Below are 19676 nucleotides of genomic sequence, written 5' to 3'. Positions count from 1 at the left end.
TCTTGACAAAAACAATGATAGATGTGGTAGCAGATGTCAATGGAGACGCACTTGATAAGATCATTGAGAAACCTTGAACGACCGGAGTTGAGAGTTGTCAAATGATCAATAGGATATAGATTGGTGCCCATGATGGTGAGCAAAGCCTTATTCTCAACCGAGAAACCTTTAGTCATTATAGAACTACATCCAGGCTGACACCGTCCACCAAGGAATGATGCAGCTTAATCAATATTGTGGAGAAAGTAGGCTTCTGTCTCGACTCTCGGAAGAAAATTAACAACAATGATACAAGATATGTCACCCGGCGTGAGTTCAAAACAAACACCTCTAGAATAGCGTAAAAGACTCTCAATACCGCTAAGATTTGCATATAACTCTCAAACTAAATTTGCTGTATATCTAGACTTGGAAAAAATGAAATAAACCTTTCTCAATGCGGAAGAGAGTTTAGAGAAAAGAGCAGATGAATATATCACCATACAACACTAACTAGTAACCTCTTTTGGACTTGAAGTGTTTACCATATGTGAATTCAAATAATTCATCCTAGTCTTCCTACTGGCATAAGATTGATAAGTCGGAAAATTACCTAATTACCTTGACCAACTATATTCGGCATTATCAAATTGATATCTTTTCTATGGAATATTATGGTAAATGTACGGTCAGTCTCGGATATGCACTGCAAAGTAATGTCAAGCACCCAGCTTCTCCTTCCCTAGTATGGAAAGCCAACAAGGCATTATAAGTTTTAGTTCCATTTGGTGGGGGAGACATTAATCCCCCTTCAAATTTGGGTCCTCTCTCTAACCTATAAAAAAAAGTAAGGGAAAATTGGTCAAAACAAACCGAATGGCAGGTCTGCTGATTAAACCAAATTATTAATGAGATACGAGAAATCACCTAAAAGAAGTTTCGTCTGCTTCAATTCTACAGATCTTGCTCCATTTCTCATCAGCAAGAGGAATCATGCTTCATTCTAGCATTCACCATCAGCACACAGACGGATTAAAAACCATATGAAATGCAAACAAGCTCGGCCTTCCTTCACAATAACGCAACTAAAACCTGGTGGGTTATAGCATCATTGTGAAACATACATAACATGGTCAACTGTCTAAGTTTTTCATAACCACCTCATCAACTCAACCTAAACTAGATTCAATGGCAAATCACATGATGACACCCAAAATTGCAAATGAACAAGGCGGCATCATGCAGCGGCAAATTAATGACAGACCTCTTTCTCATGCCAAACCAACTCACCATATATACAAGCCTAACTTCACAGCATACTTTAAACTTTTAAGAGTAATCCTAACAATGATGCTGGAAGAATTTCTCAGAACTAGGATGCACAACAAACAAATCATAGGACAGCTAGAAGTACAAGTTAGAATAGGAAACAATAATTCGAAACAAATTATATACACTACAAAATTCATCAATTACTATAGTCAATTGCCATCACAATCTCTCTCTCTCTGAACAGTAAAACAACTCTTTATATTCTAGAATGGGTTAACAATAAGGAAAATCCAAGGCAGAATTGAATTATGAATAAAAATTGGTGAAGCTTTGAAGGGGACAATCAACCATGCCAACTCTACTTGAGCTTGACAATAATAGCTCTTCTATCCACTGAGGAAGCAATGCACAAATCATAGTATAGTCTAATAGTATTGAATTCCATGTCATTTTACCCATCCGTAGAGGGTCATATTAGCAATATCATTCAAATGAGTTAACCAAGTCAACCAAGATCACACCTGAAAGCAAATACAAAATTTGTTGTACCTAAATATCTCCGCACTAATTTCTTATTTAGATGAAAGAGCACATTTTTCTAGACAACGTTTCCTCTAAGCCAATTTGAAGGGATGTCCTTCAACTTAATATGTGGTGATCAGACAATCCTTAATGTGTATTTTATTTACAATTTCTTAAACAAGTTACATTGCTTATTAGGACATGTGAATAATTATTTGAATTGTCACGTATTATATTGGAGGAGAATTCTATTATGTTTTCATCATGTAAACGATGAGTTTCTTTTTTCACTAGCTGATGATGATTAGGGACAATGGTGGTGATAACATAACAAGAACGAGATGCACGCAAGCATCAAACTGATTGGCTTTTTTCAAATTAGTATATTACACTAAACAACACATCTTTATTTCTTGTTGGTAGAGAAGGCTAATACTAACATAAACTACTCTCCAATGTTAACGAGTACAATTCTGGGGATTAGAAAAAATATCTTCAGCTTGACTATGAGCAAATCAAGCCAAAGCATCGATACTTTAGTTAGCCTCCATAAACATATACAATATCATTTTACAAGAAAACTGGTGGAAGAGACCTATAATCAACAATGAGGCAAATAAACCAAGATTAGTTTTCGCCTAACTCTTTAGGAAGGACCATCACTAGAGCATCTAATTCTACAACCAAACTAGTGAACCTCAAAGAAAGCACAAGATATAAACCATCCCTTTCATGCCCACAATTCAACCACAACACTAGAAGTTATGCCCCCTAGAAAACCCATAGATCCAAAAACCACAATGATCCCGTTGTAGGCCCCCTTAAGTTGCCAGATCAAGACTACCCAATGCCAAAAATTCACTTTCAACTTAACTCAATCAAGATCCAAATGAATCATCAAACTGCCATAGACATCTCTAAGTGATTAGATTTTGCATCCCTAAAAGATCATAAAGTTCAACCACTCTATGTACACAGTGGAGACAAAATAGATCGAGAAGAATCTCAAAAGACTAAGTCGTTTCTATCAAGCCAAAGACTCCAAATCCATGGGAGACAAGAATTTCCAATGCACATCTTCTTTATGCTTTATGACCTTCAGAGAAAGATCAACCCTAATTTGACTAGACACCTATTGTCATCCTTGTGCTATTTTAAGGAAACATGAATTACAAGATTATACTTGAACTTCTAGTGCTTCCAAGGTCAGTGGCTCCAATAAGAACCTTGGTTAAGCCTCAGTTGATTTGTGTGTGTTTTTTTTTTTTTTTTTTGTTGAAATTCAATAGTTACAACTTATAACTAGAGGAGGAGGGGATTTAAACACGAGTTCTCCTAATAAGGGAGAACATATTGTGGCATTACACTACAAGGCTCTTGGCAGTTGATTTGTGTTTCTAGCCTGCCTTTGGGTCAAATCTTTTATTTTCAGGCAATGAACCAAATACGCCTCTAGTCTCTTTGATATGAACTGAAATCTTCCACAGTTAACCACCACCAAGGCTCCACCCCAAAATCTGTATTATTTCCATCCAACCACAAACAAAACTCTTAATTCTTAAATGACAGCTTTCCTCAATGCTCTGCTCCTTACATTAAAACCAAACTTTCATCATCCAATTCCACAAACATTACCGGGACCCCTTTAATCAACATCCAAACATGCAGCACTATTCTTAACTCACGTGTAAGCTAGGATTTTTCTTCTATACGCACAACAAACCAAATGGTCAAGACCACAAACAACCCAAATTAAGCCTAATTACATTACAACAACTTCAACCGAAGTAACAAATGAGAATTCCAAACTGGGCTGGAATTTCATTTCAATGACTTAAAACAAAGGATGTTTTAACACTAAAATGACATGGAAACAAAGAGTACAAATGGTCCTAACTCCTAAGAACATTAAAAAGCTTCCCTACAAGCCACATACAGATAGGAAATTACATACAGTGACACAAAAGACTGAATTTGTTTTAACACAAAGGACTGAAATGTTTGTTTTTCAATGGGATGTGAATGTGAATGTGAATGTGTTTGGTGGGAAAACGATTGAAATTATGTATTTACCAAACGGGAAATGGGATAATGTTGCTTTGTGTATTTGATATATAAAGTGGGTCGTGATTGTTCTTGGGAGATGGTACAGGTGGTGGTGTTTTATCTAATGGAAACTGAAGAAAAAAAAATGAGACCGGTTTTTTGGCTTTTAATTTAAGGCATTGTTTGTTTGGAAAATGGATCAAGGGTAGTGTGAAATTATAACTTGAATTAGAATATGCTTTAAAAATTGTGTGGGAATTTTGAACTTTTAATGAAAATTTTCCCGGAAAAATCTGGGTTGCTTTTGATTAATGACTGAATTTTAGTTTGATAATTTTGAAGAGATGGCGGTTTGGCAGTCAAGTTTTCAACAAATTCTTGTATGTGAGAATGGCTTTCTTGGAAGATTGTCACCTAGGTATATAATCTATATAGTTTTATTTATTTATTTATTTTTATTTTGTATATATGAAAGACTGGTGTGCAAACAATTTCATTCTATTCGCGCTATCAGTTTTAAAAAGACATCCCAATCAACTTTGAAGAATAATGTGCAAAAGAACAAACGCACCATCATTAGATAGTCACCATTACTATTTTTGAATTTTCGCATAATATTTAAATCCTGTCTTAAAGCCCAAATCCGGCTACAAATCAGGCATACAAACACTCAGACTGTGAGGGCTGTCCTTCGAGCCATCTGTAACAAATCGACAAATTGCACAATATTTAGGTTCTCGAGGTGCAACCTGTATTCCCAGAGCATATTGTTGATGCACAGCTCAACAAGCTCATGTTCCTCATTGTCGTCATAACAATCCAAGAACTTACTGCAGAAACCGTTTGCCATCTCATCCCGAGTCCTGATAGAATCTGGTGGGAGTCTGGTACACCACGTGGAAGCCCAATCTGTAAGGGATTTAGAAAACTCCCTTAGGCACACCTCAACAAGCTCATGTTCCTCATTGTCCCATTGTATTGAGGAACTTGCTGACATGCTCTATCGTGTTCCCCTTTCTCCCATCATAGCTGACGAAGATAGGAATTTTGTAGTTCTTTGGATAGGGTTTATTCAATAACTCCATCGGATAGGCCTTCGAACGATAGATTGCTGGTTATTGGCGGTAGAGCCAATCTCCTCATTAGACACAGCATTTTCCTTCTGCTTGCTTATAGTCTGTCAGTTGCTTGACTGACTCAACAAGCTCTAGCTATTCTCGCTGCATGGTCTGCAACATTTTATAGAGGGTGGCAACATCTGGTATTGGTACGTGGGAAGAGGCATCGTTGCTCTCTCTCTTGGTGCTCTTTGACTTTGGAGGCATTTTTGGACAGATGATGAAGAGGTATTAGGACTATTTGATCCAAGATCCATAGAGCAGAGAATTAAGGAAGAAGAAAAAGAGCAAAAGAGAAACAAAATTCAAAGCTTTTCTGTATTCTCTCAATGATTGTGATCTCTCTTTTCCTTCATCTGCCCCTACAAGTGAGTCTCTTTACCCTTACATAGCGTGAGAATTTAGACTTGAGTTTTCGTAAGCCCCCACTTTTACCTCTTGGTTTCTCTAGCTTATTTGGGCACTGCCTGTTATCCTCTGAGAAGAGGAAGTCCTTGCCTCGCTTTTTCTTCTCCCTCCTGCTACTGGAATTTCTCACCTCAAACAAGCTTTCAATATGTGATCTCGTTTTTTGCATCTTGCTTCGTCTCCGAGGTGCTAGGCCATTTGACCGTAGGACCTGTCCTTTCGTGAATCTTTGTTAAGGCCACTGAACCATGGCCGAAGTGAGTTCTGAACTTTCCTTGATTGCTTTGCTTGAGGAAGATGCTTGTATTGATGAGGACTGGACCTGGGGTCTTACTTGAATATGTGTGCAAGTGGGACCCCTACTTGCTGCGGGAACTGCGGATATGTAAGTAGGCGAATTCAGGAAAAACCACTTTAGGCCTCTCTCTTTGTGGGTTGTTCCCATGCTATGTATGGGCTTAACCGAATTAGCCCTCAACAGCTTCCAAGTCCATAACCATCTATCAACTACATTTCTTCAAGTCTCAGTGCCATGAAAATTACTAAAATCAATAGATGGGTGGATCTCAACCAAACTATCACAACAAGAAAAGTCTCCGAACACCTGAAACTTGGAATAATATATTTGATTTATTACTCAATTTCTACACGAACTAATCTTTTCATATAAGAATAACAAAATTCAACTCCAGAAGACAGCAAACAAATAACTTCATTGTTATAACTAAACAAAGATATAAAGAAAATTTACTTGTATGAGTAAATAAATTTGTAAACAAGGACAAGGATGGTGTACACAGACGGTCATTTAAGACAATTAGCAAGATACTTATCATATGACAACTGCCTCAAATCTTGATTTTCATTTAACCATGTAAACTTTTTAAAATATGTCATTGAATCTTCCTGTTTTCAGTCTCTCTTTCTTGAGATCCAACGAAAAAAGAGCCAAAATAGTTTCTTTCTCCAATTCCCCTTACTCCACAGTCTTTTCCTAACTGCAAAAGCAAAAGGAATTAACATGCAAGCCTTAGAAAAATCACGAACAAAGAACAAAAATACATAAAAATAAAAACTCATTCAGACATTTTCACAAACAATACATATGCACTCATTGATGTACTTGAATCTTCAATTAAGAACTAAAATTCCAAACAATAAAAATAACATTCTCAAATTCCTTAGCTACTTCATCAACTATAAAACCCAATGGCAGTATCATCAATATTAATCCAACTAAAAAATTGCACATGGATGAATTTATTTATTTATTTTAAAAAAAAAAACCTTCAATGTCAAAACAAATCAAAGAGTGGGTAAGAGAAATTGCAGAAATATGAATCTGCCCCCAAAAAATCTCTTTATTGATGACTATTAATGTATAATTTCCTCAAATCTTAACTATAAGAGTTAACCAAAGAATCATTAGTGTAAACTGCAAAATATCAATGGCAGTAAAAGCAAGAAAAAAAAAAAAGAAACCATATGAGAATTCTTCAAGATGCAGAAACTTCTCTACTCCCCTTGTCTCTCTCCCTCAAATTTTTATAGAGAAAAAAATTTTAACAAATGGTACCAATCTCAGTTAACTCAAAAACCAACAAATGGTACCAATCTCAAAAACCAACAAAATTTACTCAAAGCATGAATAGCAAATACACACAATGAGAGAACTCGGTTTTCAGTTTTCATATAGATAAAAGAAGGAACACTGATCAACCATAAATAGGATGCAAAATTAGGTTTGAACCATCTACATTAGCAAAATTTCTTATTAGAGCAGTATAATGATCTGACAATGTTGGAGTACGGCAAGAAAGAAAATAAAATAAATTAGGATTAGACTTATAATAGGAAGGATGCTGGAGTTGGTCATTACCATTGGATGAAGAGGGAAATATTTCATTTTTTCATATTAAATAAATGCTAAGTCATCAAACTCATTATGGCTTCTCTTTGAATTGACAAATCCACGATGGATACCATCCCAACCTTCATAAGTAATGACACGGCTACTGCTGCAGCATTGTGCATTTGCTTGGTTTAACTCTTCCATCAGTTCCATGTCTTGCTCGTATACCAAACTGACCCCACAGTGCAACACCTTATCTGTTGGACCAGAGTTCACTTCAAATACAACCTCAATCCAATTGCATTCACCATTCCCAACAGTACTAAACCAATCATCACGAGACAAATACAATAACCAAACGTGGTCTTTTCTACCTATCCCAAAATGAAATTTAGAGACATATTGACTGTGAGGCATATCACCAATGGCTTTCACACGAGCTCTCCAATCAGAATAGACAGTTTCATTGAAAAGAGCACATATAGTGAATCCCATCCACCCGCTATTACACCAATTTGGAGACAACACTACGCTTATTGAGTTCCCCCAACTTTGATGAGTTAACCACCGTGGAACTAAACATCCAGGAATAATGATTTGAAATTCAGTTTTAGATCCATCCTCTTTTCTTTTGGTAGCAGTTTCATATCCAAGTTTTTGACAGAAGAGTCCCTGTACCCAAAAAAAAAAGATATTCCATTTAACAAGTGAAGAGAAAGAGTCAAAGAGAGAGAAATAAGAGATTACCTGTAGGTAATGGTTCAATATTGTAAATGCCACTCCACCGCTGCTCTCATCATACCCACGAAAAAATGGGGCAGGATAAGGTCGTGACAAATTGCTTTGTCTAAGCAGTGCTGGTAATGGTTCTAGGGAACAACAACGTTCCATATTTATATATCTCAGGGTTGATGGAAGCTCAGACACTGATCGAAGCTTCTTGCAGTTGCTCAAATCAAGAGCTTCAAGTTTTGAAAGTTGACTGAAGATTGCAGGCAGGGTGACAAAATTGTTTGAACTTAGTGATAAATATGTCAACGAGGACAAGCAGCCTATACCATTAAGTATTATATCTTCAAGTTGAGAAATCCCTCCCAACTCAAGTCTTTCCAAACACTTTATTTTCCGTAAGTTCTCTGGCAGGTTGGCAAGTTCTGAGCATCCGGTAAGATTGAGAATTTTAAGAGACCTCAAACTATCGATGTTGCTTGGAAGGCATTCGAGATTTTTGCAGTCTTTCAGATCTAGAATTTTAAGAGCAGTCAAACACTCGATTGATGAGGGTGGTAGTTCCTTAATACCAGTCAAACCCAAATGAAGTTGTGATAGGCTTTTCATAGTTCCCTTAAATTCTGGAATCTTCTTGATTTTTGGGCAACCATTAAGATCAAGAGACGTAAGGGACTCCATGTTAGCTGACAAGCTGGGAAGATTGGTAAGAGATTCGCAGAAAATCAGACCTAAGCTTTTAAGCTTGCTGAGTTGTCCAATAGATGGGTGTAACCCAACCAAATTAGTGCACCATTCAAGGCCTAGTATCTCAAGTCTCGCAACCCCTGAAAAGTCAGGTGTCCTAATAAGGTGCTTGGACCAGGAAAGATCAATGGACTTTAACTTTCCTAAACACTGTTAAAAAGAAGAAAAAAAAAACCATTAAAAACATAATTTAGTTTAATAAGTAAAGAATTCTTTGAAATTAAAACAACCTTATTAATGAAAGGAGGAAGCACAAATACACCGGCACTATATTGTAGCTACACTTAAAGAAAAGAGAAATAATAAATAATAGAAACGCAGTTAAAAGAACCAAATTACCTTTGCTCCTTCCCAAAGATATTCACACTTGCTCCGCCGCAAGTCAAGCCCAACAAGTTCCTTTGGTTGGAAACTAGATGGCAAACATTTTAACCGACATAATTTCCATGAAAGATGTCTTAGGCCATTAGGAACACGATTGAGAGCATTTGGGATGCACATCGCATCAATTATTAATAATCTAAGACTAGACATCTTTGAAAAAACTTCAGGAAATTCTTCAAAGTTGAAACCTGCTTTCCAGTTGTTGACGATGACTATGGCTTGAATTGCATTTGTTGCCTATGATTTCAAAAGCAAACACTTGAGATTTACACCAGCAAATGATAAGAATTAAGAACATTAGAATTACTACAGTAAAGCCTTCAAAGGAGAAAAAAAATGTGTAAAACATTTACAAAACTACATTAACCATGTAAATATAGAGGTTACTATAGTTTTTTATTATATTTTTTAATTATTTCTCATCTCTCTCTCTCTCTCTCTCTCTCTCTCTCTCAGTTGCTCCCCGACCCAAATCGTCCAACCACCATTGCAACCCAGCACCAGCACCATAACCCATTACAAATTTTGATCAAACCCAACGGCAGCTCAAACCCATTAACCCAAACCCAAAATCAAATCCACCCACACCCAAAATCAAATCCAATCGGTAGCACAAAAAAGCATACAATAGAGATTCAAGATGTGGATGAACTCATAATCTCACCATCGGTGTTTTTTTGGGGTGGGGGGGGGGGGGGGGCTTGTAATCATCAACTATGGTCGCCAATCAAATCAGGGAGGACCTAGTTGTTTGGATCTTTGCAGAACTGGTTGTGGATGGATTTCCGTGTGGACCGTGTGTGTGTGTGTGTGTGTGTGTGAGAGAGAGAGAGAGAGAGAGAGAGAGAGAGTGTGTGAGTGTTTGTCTCGGGTATAATGGGTTTGGAAAGGAAGACCATGTGTGAGGGAGATAGTGGTTTTTGCTTGAGGAGAAGGGAGGTATCGGGTGAATTAATAAATAACTAAAAGGAGAAATTGCACTTAATGAAATAGTGTTCAATGAAATGCAGCGTAAATAAATAATATAATGGGGTGTTTTTGAAAAATAAGTAGGTAAAATAGAACAAATAAGTTTTGATGTTAAAATAGACTGTCAATTTTACACGAACTAACGTTAATGCTCTAAGAAAGCATCATAGACAATATATTAGAATGTTAAATGAACATATTTTATATTTTGTTACTTAGATACTTAGGTAACCACTTACCTATTGAAGTTTTTTTTTTTCAAGAACTAATTTATTGAACACAATTATGTCACTATACTTCCTCAATCTTATTTGCTAAAATAAAATTATAGCTTCTTACCATATTGTTCTCCAATACATTAAACAAGTCCTCAACAAGCCATAATCTACTCTGCCTTCCAAGCTTTCCACGTGATTGTTGACGAACTATTTTTTCACCCATTTCTTGTAGTAGATCATGCATCCCCAAATTTTCTTCGTCTCCTGTGACAGTTAGGAGAGATTTGTCCTGGAGAACACTTATACCAATTCTTGCATTAAAACCACAATTCTCTAATATACTTATTACTTCATCTTTGGACCACCGTTTAAAGAAACATGCAGTATCTAAGAATATCTCCTTCCACTCTTCCTCTAGTCCATCATAACTTATTTTAAGTATATCAAATATTCCTTTTGCAGGTTTTTTTTTAAAATAGTCCAGTGCACTTTGCCACTCATCTATTTTTTTTCCAATTAAAAAGGAACCCAATGTAACAAGAGCTAACGGAAGGCCACTAGCATAATTTACAACTTCCTGAGAGAGCCGCATATAATCTTCTTTGGGTTGCTCATTTTTGAAGGCTTTTGAACAAAAAAGTTGTAAGGCATCATCCTTATTTAGTCCATTAGGCTTATATATTTTAAGAACTCCATGTTCAACCAACACATGTTCATCTCTAGTTGTTATGATGATCCAACTCCCTGATCCAAACCACTGATGCTCTCCAGCCAAATTTTCTAATTGCTTCACATGATTAACATCATCTAGGACAAGTAAAACTTTTTTATGACGTAACCTATCCTTGATTATGGCAACTCCATGATCAACATTATATATCTCTCTATTTATTCCCCCCAAACTTTCTTCAAGAAATTGTTTTTGTAATTTAAGCAAATCACCTTTTTCTGACTTTTCCCTAACATCAGCAATAAAACTAGAAACTTCAAATTGATCAGAGTACATTTCAAGAACAACTTTAGCAATAGTTGTCTTTCCAATTCCCCCCATACCACAAATCCCTATCATGCAAACATTATTCCCAAAATCTAAATATGAAGAGATCAATTCTTTCACGATAGATTTTATCCCTATCAAGTTTTTGTTAATTCTTGAGAATTTTGGACTCAATCTCTTCCACATTTCTACAACGATGTCTTGGATAAATTCTGTCTCATGCCTGCAAATAAGATAGAAAATATTCATGTGATGGCCAAACCAAATATTTTATTATTTCTCCCAATGTGTTGGATGAATTCTAACTCATGCCAATGAACATGATATAAAATAATTACAAGATGGTCAAAACCAATTATAAATAAATTAAAAAAAACCCAAGAGGAAGAAAAATATTAGTATCCTTGCTTAAACACATTTGAATTCATTTTGCTCAAGTAGCGTGGATAGAACTACCCATATAAGAACAGAAGAGAATTACGTGGACTAAATTCATGGATGTAACTACCCTTAGCGGAAGCAGAACCATAAAATAAAGAACACATGAGAGTTACATGGTTTAGTCTTGCAGTATACATCTACAAAGGAAACTCTTAAGCGCTACATCTTTAATACATGAGTGAAGTACAAATCTTGTATTACAATGAACCCAATCAGGGATGAAACCAGAATTTTTTGTTTGGAGGAAGGGGGGCGAGACTAAACTATCATATTAATTTGCAATTCAAGAAAAACTCAAGTTACTATATATCTATATATACACAAAAGTTACACATCAACAAAATTATCTTATATGAGAATTGTACATCATTTCTATTCTTTTCTTGAGTGTACACGAGTTTTACAATTTTCCATAGATATGTTTAACAAATATTAAAAAAAAAAAAAAAGCATTTAGCATCCTCCATTAAAATTATAATCAATAGTGGTCTTTCATATAATAAAAATCCATCCATTATCATCTCCTTATGAAATTTTGAGCAATTTATTTTTCAATGTAAACTACCAATTAAACATTATTAAGGTCACTTTTTGCTCTAGATTTCTCATATCTTTTGAACAACCATTAGTATATAACATTCATAGATATTAAATATAAGTATATAACAAGAAATTAAATTTAACAAAATCACTATAAGCAAACATAAAATAATGAAGAAATTACACTTTTCCACCCTAAATTATACCCCATTTACACCTACTCCCTTGAACTACAAGACTATGATCACCCCCTCATACTAAAACTTGTGCAACACTTTATCCGCTTCCTTCACTTTTCCAATTAAGTTAGATTAAAAAAACATAGTCACGTGCAACTCATGTAACACTTGCTAACATGGATCCAATAATGCCACTTGGAATGACCGAAATACCCCTCATTATTAGTAACTTAAAAAGGGGAAAGAAAATACAAAGACATAATAGCCAAGCGCGTAGTTTAATTTCTCGATGAACCAAATTAAATAAAAAGAAGTGAATCTCTCTCCAAAATGAATCCATAAGAGTAAGTGAGAAACCAAAAACAGATAGATCATTCTCCAAATTCCTTCTAGTTGAACCTAAATTCCCTCTCGTTGAACCTAGATTGAATCTCTCTATCTCTTGGTTTGTGTATATACTATTGACATAATAGCTTAGCACGTAGGAACCACACACCCAATAAGCCTTGACACAGACCTGAACCTGATTACCCAACCACAACCTACCGACAACGCAGAGAGAAGCTAGTTGTACAATAACCTCAACCCAAACTCGTCAACAAGAAAGAGAAGAAGCTAGTTGTATGAACTCACAAGAATGTGGTCAAAAGTGGTTGTTCTCCCACCATTCCGACCATCACTACAACATGTGTTAGGTTAGGGTTTGAGTTTTAGCACCTCCTTCAATTGGCAATTATTAAGTAGTTTTGTCAATTTGCTACTTGGGTGTGAGGCAATCAACCTAGAATTTTGACATTTAGGTCAAGGGTTTTCATATCTAGCTGCCTATGAAGCCAAAATAGAGAGTTGAATCAAGTCTGGGTTTGGAGAATTGGGATGAGGTTTGCATCTGAGTTTGATTTGATGTTGTAATCTTGGGTTTGCTGTTTGATCTCTTTGTGGCATAGTTCATTTTCTGGGTTTGTTGTTAATGTTTTGGGTTTGTTGTTCATCTAGATTTGTTGTTTAGCCCAGTGGGTTTGTTGTTTGATCTTTCTGTGGCATATTTCATTTTATGGGTTTGTTATTTATTTGGATTCGCTAATCATCATAGTTGATTTGTTATCTAATCTCCTATGGCATTGTTCATTTTCTAGGTTTGTTGTTCATCTTGTTCATTTTCCTTTCTTTCCAGCCAAACAAGATTTTAGGGGAAATTGGAAATTCACTTTTGGTTTAAGGAGGGCATTGTGGTCATTTCAGGTGGTGTTAATGGGTTCAATGTCAACAAGTGTCACATGACTCAAGTGCTTTTCCCTCCAACTTAACTAAGAAAATGACGGGAGGGGGAAACGTGCTATACAGGTTTTAGTTTAGGGGGCTGATTGTGAATCCTTGTAGTTCGAGGGGTAAGTGTAAAATAGGGTATAGTTTATGGTGAAAACATTTAATTTCCCATAAAATAATTTAAACTCAACCAAAATAGAGATTTATGGCCAAAAAGGGAAAAAAAGAAAAGAAAAGAAAGAGAGTTAATATCACTTTTACATTTAAAGGCATTGTCAAATTTTGAATAATCAGGTGGTGCCCCTACTAATAATTGCACCAATAAATTTTCATACATCAAATTTTTTTATATATAAGTAAAAATTTTATTAATCAACTAAAAATGTGCCTCCAAGTACACAATAAGAACACTAAATTCAGCATGAAATCTTTTTTCATTCATCAACTTCAAGATTTGCTCTTCTTCAAATATCAAAGGCAAATCCAATATTTTATTTCTGACATGTGTATAAGGTTTTTTTTTTATAAGTTAGTGCTACCAATTGATTTAATAAATTAAAGGAAAAAGAAGAAAGAAAGTTATAAACTAAAAGATTAATAAAAAGAAATTAATCTAAAATATAATTGAAAAGGGAAAAGAAGAATTTTGCACATCTCAAGATTTTAATGTCATTTTTTCCTACCTACAAATAAAAAACTTTTTATTAAGGAAGATGGATGAATTGAGTGAGAATGTGAGAGCATTTGGATGAAAGTGAGAGGCTTTTGCCTTTGGGGAATTGGGTAATTGGCTTCTGTAAGAATTTTGAGATATGAGAATAAAAAGGTGGCTTCTAAAACAAGCTAATACAAAAGGCTAAGGATAAACTAAGGTACAATACCTTAAGTATAGTACATTAGGTTCCTAAATTAAATTAAACACCTTATTGCATTCATCAATAAATACAATATTATTCTTTCCAACAATAGGGAACTAAATGTAATGCACTACACCTATAAATTAAAGGCTAAACGTGTGAGGGAGGGAGTTTCAATTCAATAGAAAAAGTCAAAATAATAATAAAAGAAAATCAGTATGTTAAGACGAAGAGAAAGCTTAAGGAAAGTGTGGTAGTTGAATTCGAGGACAGCTATGCCTCCTAGAGATAAGAGAGAAGAGTAACAAATGAGCACACTCTTATTGCTTGAATCATTATACAAATTGTTCTATGCTTATAGATTTTTTTCATTGTGAAAATAATATTTTTTTTTAAAGTAAATTTTTTAACAAAATTGGACAAAAAGCCTGAATTGAATAAATTTGAAACTTAGAGGACTCAATTGAACAAAAGTAAAGGTAAAAGATTGAAATGAATTTCAGCAAAACTTAGATGATGCAATTTGCATTTTAACTTTAATTTTTTTATTCAAATGCTGATGTGGCAATTTTTATTATTATTTTAGTTGACACGTAAGCTTCAAGTGTTTCAACAATGCATACCGTTTGCCATGTTAACGTTTTCCATACTAAGTTAACTGTAAGATTCAAATTGACTGTGACCCAAAAATGTAAAGATCAAATATGGTATTTTCACCTGAACTTATCTTATTTTACCAAAGGAACAGAATATATATAATTTATCCATTGATTTGGCCATTTCACAATTTAGTATACAAAGTTTCAATTACTCTTTAAATCCTAAAACCATTAGGGTTCCATCTAAATTAAAGTTCTTTCACACATGTGAGACTTGTGAGCAATTTTATGGACTAGCTTGAAGAAATAACCCCTCACAATTCCAACCCAAGTGCTTGACCATGCTGCAATGGACGAGGAGGAAGAGGAAAAAAGAAATGAAATTGAGGGATGAATTAGTCTAAAAAATACAAAATCTATTAATTTGGGTAGAATCCTAATGGTTTCATTTCAGTCCAAAATTTTGGGTATGGATATAATAAGCAAAATTCTGTGAAATCCCAAATCACAAAGAGTAAGTTTTAATTTACCAAAAAAATATGATGAAAATAATAGATTGTTAAGTACAAGTTTTGTTGGCTTATTTAGTGACAAATTTTATGTACTTATTCTCTCTTCTTCTTCTTTTTTGGGTACCATGTACTTATTCTCTCATTTTTATGCAGTTTTGTGTGCGTAATTGTATTTGGAATAAGTTTTGTCAAAGTTGTTGGAAGTGCAATTGTGACCAACATCCTAGTTTGTAAATTGGTCTTCATTTTACCGTCTAAAAAGTTAGACTATCTATTATACCAACTTGTTTCTATTCTTTAACCACTTAAATTAAATATTAGTTTTTAATTCTTTATTTACCATTTCTTTATTTTTATTTATTCTTTCTCTCTCATTCTTTTTGGACAATAACCACCACGAATCTACTGACACCACCACCACACCACAATCCCACCCTACTGCACTACACACACCCCTACTGCACTACACACACCTTACACCATCACCATCACCACCGCCACCACCCCTAGCAACCCGCAAAAATCCACAATCCACCATCAACGCCAAAAAAAAAAAAAAAAAAATTGAAGTGGATAGACTAGCATCAATCCACCATCAACACCAAATGCAGCAACCCACAATCCCCGCCACTGTGAGCAAAACCCAAACTCACGGCAAGCAAAACCAGGCCCACCGCGAACAAACCCACGGCCACTATCAACAAACACCCCAAACCACAAACCCAAAACAACAAACCCATCCATCATCCACCACTTACCACAAACCCATCGGAACAAATCAAAACAACCACATCACCACACCCAAATCGGAATAACCACATACCCATACCCATACCCAAATTGGAACACATCAAAACAATCACATACCCATACCCAAACCAGAACAACTAAACCCATACCACCGAACCAACCAACCAGCCACCACCACTGAAAATCTGAAGAACACCACCCTCAGACCTCAAACTCCAACCATCAACACCATAAATTAAAAACAACAATCCACGGTCCCCAACCACCGTGAGCAAAACCCAAACCCACCGATCCACCACCATTAGAACACGGAGAACTTAGAGATGAGAGAATCGGAGATCCTACCTAAAATCACGAGGGAGAGTTGAGAGAGAAGAGTTTCAGAGATTGAGAGAGCAGTGCAGAGAGTTGAGAGAGGAGAGTTTCGGAGATTGAGAGAGACTGAGGAAGAAGTGCAGAGAGACAGATAGTGAATAAATTTTTATTTATTTATTTCAGAATAAATTATTATTATTTTGTTCACAAACTCGTGAACAGTAATTTGTAAATATCAGTCCTTCCTCTTCACGGATTCTAAAATTTTTAAGTCCTTATTATAAAAAAAAAAAAAAAAATTTATGTCCCTATATAAAATAGTTCTTTTTTTATTATTAGTCCAAAGAAGAGGTCTCACTAAATAAAAATAAAAAAATAAAAATAAAAAGGTCACATACTATTTCTAATAATATAACAAAAATTTAACAAGTATATGTTGCAATATTTCAATACATGCATAATATGCTACATTTTTTTAATAACTATTTATATTATATACTTCATGATATATGAAATAAGACAGGGTGTTTATATAAGAGAAATAAATTTGTCATGAAAATTATACCTATCTTGTAAATCCCATCCAGAGAGATTAGCCACTTCTGTCAAAGAAGATCTCCATGTTTCCACCATCTCTATGCTCTCCTTAAAATTTTCTTTGTATTTATCAAATGCTTCTGCAAAAGTTCTCTTCTGTTTCCGTATATCAGATGGATCCACATGGTAAAAAATTGGAAAAACTTCCAATTTTTTCTCTTTCCTGCATCTAACAATATGTACTAGTTCATCCAAGCACCATATTGAAAATGCATAATTCTTTGAGAAAATGACAATAGCAAATCTCGATTCTTCTATGGCTTTCACGAGCTCTTGCGAGATGAATTTTCCTCTCTCAAGTTTTTCATCGTCCCTAAAGGTCTCAATGCCTTTATTTTTCAAAGCCTTATATAGATGGTCCGTAAAGTTTTTACGGGTGTCCTCGCCTCTAAAACTGAGAAAGACATCGTATGTCCACCGAGGTGTTGAAGAAGAAGACGGTGATAAAGTTGAGGCTCCTTGGGTGCTCATGGAAACCTGTAAATCTAGAGCTATAATATAGATCCACAAAAAAAAAAAAAAGATACGTTCAATTAAAAAGAAGAGAAATATATTAAAAGGAAAGAAAATTAAGGAAAGAGAAAACAATTTGATGTGGATTTTTCATCTTTAGGGCGAAGTGAAAGGAAAGATATAAAAGTGATGAATATGTGAGAAAATTGAGAACTTACCGATCGAAACTCTCCTGAAACAACGCCTGATTTAATTCCTACTAGATAAGTTTCCTGTTTTGTAAAGGAATGAATACTGTTCTTTCTCCGCGCGCGCGCGCGTGTGTAAGAGCGAAAGAGGGGGGGTGAGATGAGAGGTAGAGGGAGATTATTCACAATTTCGCATCCCCTGTTCTGAGACAAGTCAACAAGTCTTCTTCTTTCTATAAACTATAAAGTTAGGTAAATTTCGCAGTAACCAGGCTATAAGTTATTAAATATTGTTAAATGTCTTTCGATTTCAACAATGCATCACAGCTGGTTTGTCTTTTCCCTAAGAAAATTAATGCTTTATAGCATGGCAAAGGACAGAGACTTCGTGGTGACCAGCCGTGAAGTACCGTTTAAATTTCTTGCAGTAATGTTGGTGGTACGTGCTGTCCAGAAAATTAATAATTATTTAAATATTTATTTACTATAACAATTTTTTAAAACCTATTTACTAAAGGTAATATTTATTCATTAAAAATATAATAATAATAATAAATATTATCATCTTTTCACAATATTTAAATTTTTATAATAAATAATGATATATATTACAATTTTTTTTAAAGATTTTCATCAAATTAAATACTTGTAACCATTTACAATGAAGATTTTGTTATTCATACTTCATTCTTTATCATCTTATTTTATAAGACTCACTACAATGTTTAGCCTACTTATTTTTAATGAACACCCTTTTATATAGAAAAATAAATTAAAAAAGAGAATAAAATAACAAAAGACATCTGTCATCAAAATTTCTATTAGATAAAATTATAAGTTTAGAAGATTTAAACCTAATAAATTAGTATTCTCTAGATAATAAATAGAACACCATATATCATAATTCTAACTTTTCAAGTATGACTACCAATCTATCACATAATATTCAAAATACATGAAGAAATTTTTTGGAACATTAAAATTTAGTAAGAGTATTTTAGACATTGCACAATAGAATATTTAAATAATTATAAGATTTCGTTAGAGTTTAATAAGAGAGTAACAATAGGAGTATATGCTCATTTACAAAATATAAAGGAAGACATTATTCAACTTTAGTTTAGTAGGAATGAAACTACCTCAAACATAAAAAAAGAAAGTGCTACTTCATCAATTTGTGTGTGTATGTATGTAAAATAATGTTTTTTTTTTTTTATAACTTAAAACAATGTGTTAAAAAAATCAACCTAAAAAACTATGCATAAAATAATGAATTTTGGTTTAACAAAATCTCACGATATTTTTACAATACCTTTATTTCTAGCTATGGTAGGTTTTGGTTTGATATTTTATTATTTTATTTTAGAGTAATGCTACATTAACAAAATTCTCATAATAAATACTAAGTAGTAAATTGTTATTGATTTTAAATTTGGCTAACCACTTTTAATCATGTATTTTTTAAAAAAACAAATGAAAAGCCAATTGAAGAAAATTATGCCTAAAAAAAAGAATTTGGCTCACCAAATTTGACTAAACAAAAAAAGAACCCTAAGAACACAACAAAATGTCACACAAAAAAGAATTCTAGGAACACAACAAAATGTCAACACTTTCGCAATATTTTTTTATTTATTTCCAATTGTGGTAGATCTCAATTTGATATTATTATTTTATTTTTTACGTCCAAATTATTTTTACAGCAAATCTTCGGTGAAAAATTATTTATGGTTTTAAA

At 34.3% G+C, this 19676-nt stretch overlaps 1 protein-coding gene across 1 annotated transcript; it reads right to left on the bottom strand.

Annotated features, from left to right (window-relative positions):
• Positions 1 to 5238: 5238 nt before the first annotated feature.
• LOC142610590 (TMV resistance protein N-like) lies at positions 5239 to 18165 on the bottom strand. Its single transcript, XM_075782437.1, has 7 exons — positions 17969 to 18165; positions 17266 to 17788; positions 10366 to 11464; positions 9013 to 9294; positions 7945 to 8823; positions 7338 to 7869; positions 5239 to 6343 (listed from the first exon to the last, which is right to left on the bottom strand). The coding sequence occupies exons 2-7, from the start codon at positions 17766 to 17768 to the stop codon at positions 6258 to 6260; spliced, it is 3381 nt and encodes a 1126-aa protein (XP_075638552.1). The 5' UTR covers positions 17769 to 17788; positions 17969 to 18165; the 3' UTR covers positions 5239 to 6257.
• Positions 18166 to 19676: the final 1511 nt, after the last annotated feature.

Source organism: Castanea sativa, chromosome 9, assembly GCF_040712315.1.
Source record: "Castanea sativa cultivar Marrone di Chiusa Pesio chromosome 9, ASM4071231v1".
NCBI lineage: Eukaryota > Viridiplantae > Streptophyta > Magnoliopsida > Fagales > Fagaceae > Castanea > Castanea sativa.
This window is presented reverse-complemented; position numbering and strand designations above follow the sequence as displayed.

Excerpts from the sequence above, each read along its gene's own strand:
- LOC142610590 (XM_075782437.1), bottom strand. The coding sequence starts at position 17,768 with ATGAGCACCCAAGGAGCCTCAACTTTATCACCGTCTTCTTCTTCAACA. Across the intron at positions 9,295-10,365 it reads ATGTATTGGAGAACAATATG|GCAACAAATGCAATTCAAGC; the intron begins GTAAGAAGCTAT and ends TTGAAATCATAG. Across the intron at positions 6,344-7,337 it reads CCGTGTCATTACTTATGAAG|TTAGGAAAAGACTGTGGAGT; the intron begins GTTGGGATGGTA and ends TTGCTTTTGCAG.